Here is a 6,817-nt window from a genome sequence, read left to right as displayed (position 1 = left end):
CATCCTGATGGTTTTCACACCACAGATGCTGCCTCACCCACTGAGTGCCTCCAGCATTTTTGTTTTGATCTCAGATATCTTGCATTCATGTCATTTTGCTTTTGCATAAATCCAAAGCACGCTACACTGACAAAGTAATGATCTGGATGTCAACACATATGGATGCAGAAACAGGAGAACAAATTGACATCAACAATACTATAAACTCAAAACTGCTGCATAAACAGAACGACATAAACAAAAAGAAGTTGATGAACGCTTTTAATATTTAATTTTTTAACAATAATTACAATAATGAGCAACAACTACAAAAAGACATTTAGAAATGGTTTGCCATACCTGAGGGAATGCTGGGGCAAAAAATGTGGGAATGTCCCAGCTTCCTCATCCTCCTGTCTCTGACAATAGGTGATCAGCACAATGTTACTAGTGGTTGTGTTATGTTACAGATCACCAAGTGAGTCCAAATTAACATGGCAAGATATATTTTTGGTGCTTGTTGTAGTCTGGAAAAATAGCTAGGGATATAGAGACTCCAATTTTCTTGCCAAAACATGGAAGATAAGGAATCTCTCCCACTCTTATCACCTGCCATTGGTATGTTGGAAGAAAGGACTGCAGGTTGAAACTCAGACCAGTCTGTCTGTATTATGAACACACCTTCTTTGGCCATCAACCCTTATGGAAGGATTCAAACCCAGAACTTCTCACTCATTGGCAATCACTAATATTAATTTAACAGAAGATTACTGAAACAAAAATCAGTCAAGTAGCATTATCAAGACTCAGTTGGTATCTTTGCAATATCAGACAGAGATTTTAAGGTCTGGTGTGCCACGAGCTGTGGAGACCAGAACATCTCAGGTTCAATCACTGAGTTGCGGGAAGTTGAGTTAGCAGCAGGAGTGCGATAATTGATTGCAATACCTTTGACCAAACCAACACTTAAATAAAAATCTGTTTATGGGTCCACTCTGAATCACTAAGTATTGGACAATTATTTATGGGGGATGACAATTTATGGCTCGGAGATGGTAATTCCTGTGAATCAACAGGCTTGAGGTACAAAGCTGTCCAAACTCCTATGCAAAGAACGGCTATCTAGGTGAGGTAAAAGCAGGCTGTTTGTACGGTTAGTATCTTAATTTGTCTTTCTTCTGACCTTTACTTATAGACGAACACATCCTCAGTGTTGTCTCAATAAAAGAGATGGTGCCATTCCTTGATCTTCCTTGGGAATTAAAAAAAAATTGTCATAAATAAATATGAAATTTCTAAAAATCACAACTACTAATGTGTATCACTAAACTGGGACCATTAGATCATAAGCTCTGAATAACTAGATTGCCACACTCAGGTTTGAGGGATCAGTTCACTTGAATAATTTTGGATGCATCACCTGAGAGGAAAGTTACTCTGAGGAGGATTAAAACCAACTTTGCATTTTGGCTACATGTTCTCTCCTTTAATTGTACTTTTAAACACTGCCTTAGCCTTCTGTCAGTACCATTACATTTTCTCAGAAAAGATCATGAAGCCACGGCGCACTGTCTCACAGCAAGTCCTCACTTCTAAAAAAGTGAGGCACACCATCATTTCCTTAAGGTGCAGAAAGTCTGGGGAAAATTGGTTCTTCAGGCTCGCTGCTAGCACACTCCTTAGTACAGGTGAAAGATGGAGGGAGGCTTCACATACACACTGTTGCTAGCAGAGTCAAAAGAAGGTGAAAGATTTTTTACATGATGTGATAGTGTGAAGTTTAAGTGGTGAGATGTTCGTCGATAAGGCTAGATAAAGTAGATACTGGACAAATCTGTAGCTGTGGCTGTGGCTGGAGATGGGCAGTCATCCTCTTGATTCTCAATGTCATTGCCTGCTTGAAATCTAGGAGGTGCTGTCATGCCAGAGTGCAAAAGCTTAATGATTATGTTTTATTAGTTTAAAAAAAAATCTTTGTTGCTTAGGCCTCTGATTTACTGATTAGTCACTAAGCAAGCTGGATACAGGAGTATGACCGCAGCTGAGGTTGAGGGGAGCAGATCAACTTGCATTTGCTAGAATTTGCTGAGTCGCAGGACGATGTGCTCTCCTTGGTGTGGGCGATAATCCTGAATTCCTGCAGGCAGATGGTTAAAAACATAGCGTGAATAAAGAGAAAGCATTTCTATTCAAGAGGCAGTGAGCGACAAAACAATCCAGTACTCAGAAGTTTCGAAAGAAGCAATTTCCCGTGATTGCGGGTAGGATTGCATGTGGAGATGTCATCAAAAGTACACATTTATTTAGTGCCTTAAGCATAAAATCCAGGCTATCACACTACCTTACTGGTGATCTTAAATAGACTTGTTACACAGAGATCCTATCTGTCCTCTCAGATGGTGACAAAGTTCCATACCACTAAGAATACAGGATGTCTCTCTGGTCCCTTGCCTAGTATTTATTCCTCAACATCACCAAAAAAAAACTAGTTACCTAGTCATTATCACATTGTTGTAACAGCTTGCTATGTGCAAATTGGCTGCTGCATTTCCTACTCAACAGTTGACTATGTTTCAAAAATACTTTATTTGTAAAGTACCTTGTGATCCTGAGATCATGAAAAGTGTACTTTAAGTAAGAGTCTTTCTTTAATTTACTCTTCAAATGGGAAAAATACTACTAGGTACACCTTTCAGCCATTTAAACCAGGATGGTTCTGGTGATGGATCCAAACCCATGCTTATGCACTCTACTATAACAAGGGCAATTCGGGCTGGGCCATTAACTGTTGAACTTGCCAGCGACATCCACATTCGATGAACAAATATTTTTTGAAAAAGAACAGTAGAAAGAACAGCAAGAATTGCATTTGCTGAATAGCAATTCCTGCACCAATGTATGAAAAAGAATGGGCTGCAGTGCTTTGATCAACAAACACCCAAGGGCTGCACGTGTAAATATAGGGATAACTGTCACCCTTCTCATTATAGTGCAATATCCTGCTAGGATTGCAAGATAATGGAATCAGCCATTCAAATCCGGATTTCAAGACAACTGTGGGCTAAAAGTTGCTTTCATAAAGTGCATTAACACAACTATGCATTTGCAAATATATACACACAATATAAATGCGTATGTGCACATCATTTGTACATGCCAAAGGCATTGGTTCTTGTTCATTTCTGCATGTTTGCGTTGTAAATATGAAATATAAAATATATACGCATACCATTTTTCTCCACCAATGAAAATGTATACCTCTGCTAGTGCTCTTGGAAATGAAGGCACAGTTGCACCAGAATGATACTAGGCTTATGGGCATTAAAATTGTAAGGAAAGATTACATACATTGGCTTGTGTACACTAGTACGTTGTATAGGAAATCACCAGATGTTCTGATAGCCATTTTCTAAAATGGTTGAATTAATTTTATTGGGTAGGTACAGAGACATTTCCTCCAGTGGAGGGATAAAGAACAAGCAGACATAATCTTCACAGTTGAGCTAGATCATACATGAGTGCTTTTTCCACGGAAAAAGTAGAATCATAGAATCCCGACAGTGCAGAGAGGCCATTCAGCCCATCGAGCCTGCACCAACCCTCTGAAGAGTATCTCACCCAGTCCCCATAACCCTGCATTTCCCATGTCTAATCCACCTAGCCTGCACATCCTGGACACCAAGGGGAATTTAGCATGGCCAAACCACCTAACTTGCACATCTTTGGACTGTGGGAGGAACCAGGGCCGTGGAGGAAACCCATGTAGAAAAGGGGAGATTGTGCAAATTCCATTCAGATAGTCACCCAAGGGTGGGATCAAACCAGGGTCCCTGGTGCTGTGAGGCAGCAGTGCTAACCACTGAGCTACCGTGCCACCCTAGTGGAATAGTATTGGAAATTTGGAATTTTCCTTTCCAGGGAGTTCTGGCTGATGCAATCATTGCTAGCTTTGAGCTTGAAACAGGTTTTTGTTCAGTTAATGAATTTCAGGATATGGAGGCAGGTGTGCAATAACTTGCAGTTCAGCTCTAATTGAATGTCAAAGTAGATACAAAGGGGGTCAAATGACAAATTCCTGTTCCAAATGTTACTATTACCAAACAAATTCATCAATGGACCAAACCACACTTTACTGCACCCAATTACATCTCACCTTGTTTAAGTGGGGTATTGTTTCCCGTCAGCAGACGCCAATAGTTTCTCGAGTTATCTTGTGCCCTTAGGTTGCATACTGAAGTCAAGAAAGGTCCCCACAGTGTCGGTCTGGTCTCAAAGCTACAGGGTGCGCAGGAAGGAAACAAAATCTTTTATTTTCCACTGAAATCTAGGAATTAAGCACCACGAACTGAAAGTTCCTCTTCTGAAAGAGCAAAGACCCAAAAATCATCTGCACTGCTGCCCACATAGTATAGGTATAAATTAGGAAAGGAGTAATACTTCAGTGGGGTGCAGACACTCAACTGTGCAATTGTGAAGAATGCACACTTGGGTGAAGTAGCGGAGTGTTTCCCCTCCTTCGAAGGATTACCCAGCAAGATTTCCTTAAAAAGACTGAGACAGGATTGCACGGTTAGAGATGTCATGATATAGTTGAGACAGTAAACCAAGGCCAGGGTTTCAAATATCTAAAATAAAAGGTTTAACCAATTTTTAAAAACTTATTTTGCAATAACACAATTGAATGTACCCATAAATTGTCTTGAAGTCTCTTTTGGTCTAATTATCTTCTAATTCTGCTTCAATGTTTTCAACTGTTGGACAGAGCATTAAGCAAGAAATAACTGGAGCTTGTTTAAAAAAAACCGATGTACTAATCATGGTAAACTTCAATCTCCATGTACACAGACTGCAGAAATCACATTGGGAAATGTAGAATTTATAAAACACTTTTGTCAACAGCTTCTTGAAACAATACATTTTGGAAGCATAAGACCATAAGATTTAGGAGCAGAGTTAGACCCTTTACAACAAGACACTCAATAACTTGGCCTCCACTAGCAGCAGAGACTAGGACCTGAGGGAATAGCCTCAGAGTGAAGGGATGACCCTTTAGAACCGAGATGAGGAGGTATTTATTCAGCCAAAGGGTGGTTAATCTGTAGAACTTACTCCCACAGAGGACTGTGAAGGCCAAGTGAAGAAGTGTCTTTAAGACAGAAATAGATAGGTTCTTGATTGTTAAAAGGATCAAGGGTTATGTGGAGAAGGCAGGAGAATGGGGTTGAAAAACCCATGATTGAATGGCGGAGCAGATTCATGGGCTGAATGGCCTAATTCTGCTCCTATATCTTAGATTGAAATGCAACAACCTTGTTCAAGAAAAGGGGAAGAGATAAAACTAGAAACATAAAAATTAGCTTAATCGCCATCATTGGGAAAATGCTGAAACAGTTCACTTAGAAAATCATATTAAATCGGAATGTTCACTTGATTTTATGAAACAGAAATTATATTTGAGAATGTTACTAGTTGGGTAGATAACAGCAAGCCAGTATACGTAGATAATTTGGATGTCCAGAAGATTTTGATAAGGGCAAAGACTAATGTCCGTAGGATGATGGAGGAATAATACATTAGCATGTTGGAGGATTGTTTAACAGGCAGGAAGTACAGAATAGGGAATGAACAGGGTAATGAGTCAAGTGCCACAAGAATCAGTGATGCGGCCTCAGTTATGTGCAATCTATGTTAATATCTTGGATGAAGAGACTCAGAGTAATATATCCAAGTCTGTAAATGATTAGAAGTATGATTTTACATGCAGGAAAACTTTCAAGTCTTCAATTGACCTAAGAAAGTCCTAAGAAAGGTGGATATCAGTGAAGATATAATTAGATAATTGGCTCAAAAGAGGAAAGCAGTAAGCGCTCACAGTAAGATCAGGTCTCAAATGAAGACAGCAGAGTGCGGAGTTCCTCCTGTTCTAGATATTACATTTCCAGTGCACTGCAAAGTGGTTATATTTATGGACAATGTCATGTTAGAGATATTGTGATACTCTAAATTAGTAACTAAGATCTTGCACAGTACCAATTTGCACCTAGGGCGAGCAGTAGAAATAAAGTTAAATATGTACAAATCAGACATACATATACATGGTTAAGAACATCTTGCTCATGTTTTTAGTTGTTCCAAGAACTATAATGCAGACATATCCTGGCAGCTTCATTATGAAAGGATTGATATGGTATTGCAATGGTACGTGGCACTTATTGCAAGGGGAATGAAACATAGAAAAGTGTAAGGAAAATATATTGCAGTTATACAGGGCCTTGGTGAGACCTCATCTAGAGTGTTGTGTACAATTCAGGTCTTCTTATTTGGAAAAATAGATAACTGTATTGGTTGACAGAGATGCACTTGCCTCGCTCCTGGGACAAATGGTTTATCTTGAAGGACGACTGAACTGGCTGGCTGTCACTCACTGAGTTTAGAAGATTATGAAATTATCTTATTAAATCATTTAACATACTGAGATGAACAGACTGGTTGGGATTTAACAGGTTGTTTTCCCTTGTTGGAGAGGCTAGACCTAGGGGACAGTTTAATCATGAGAGGGTTTGCATTTAAGACAGAAAGATGGAGAAAATTTTAGTCTGTGGAATTTTCTTCCTCAAAATTCGTGGAGACTAAGTTATTGAATTTATTCAGGGAGAATTTGGCAGATTTTGACAGAAAAGGAAGTCAAAATATGAGAGACAGTAAAGTGGAGTTGAGATAACCATATCACATCGTTGAATGACAGCAGACTTGAAGGGTGAATGGCATACCTCTGCTCCTAATAAATCCAGTAGACAATTCAGGAGAAACATTTTAATCCAAAGAGTGGAACTTGCTA

At 39.3% G+C, this 6,817-nt stretch overlaps 1 protein-coding gene across 6 annotated transcripts in view; it reads right to left on the bottom strand.

Annotated features, from left to right (window-relative positions):
- Window positions 1-248: 248 nt before the first annotated feature.
- Window positions 249-6,817, bottom strand: part of tcn2 (transcobalamin II) — a 64,627-nt gene continuing 58,058 nt past the window's right edge. For all 6 annotated transcript variants that reach the window (XM_048611314.1, XM_048611315.1, XM_048611317.1 and 3 more), the window contains 2 exons: window positions 4,133-4,254; window positions 249-2,116 (listed from right to left, as the gene is read on the bottom strand). In XM_048611314.1, the coding sequence (XP_048467271.1) occupies window positions 2,055-2,116; window positions 4,133-4,254 (184 nt within the window). In that variant the 3' untranslated portion in view covers window positions 249-2,054. The remainder of the gene's footprint in view (window positions 2,117-4,132; window positions 4,255-6,817) is intronic.

The sequence above is a fragment of the Rhincodon typus genome, chromosome 24, assembly GCF_021869965.1.
Source record: "Rhincodon typus isolate 14 chromosome 24, sRhiTyp1.1, whole genome shotgun sequence".
Lineage (NCBI taxonomy): Eukaryota > Metazoa > Chordata > Chondrichthyes > Orectolobiformes > Rhincodontidae > Rhincodon > Rhincodon typus.
The sequence above is the reverse complement of the archived record's forward strand: the minus strand, read 5'-3'. Positions and strand labels throughout refer to the sequence as shown.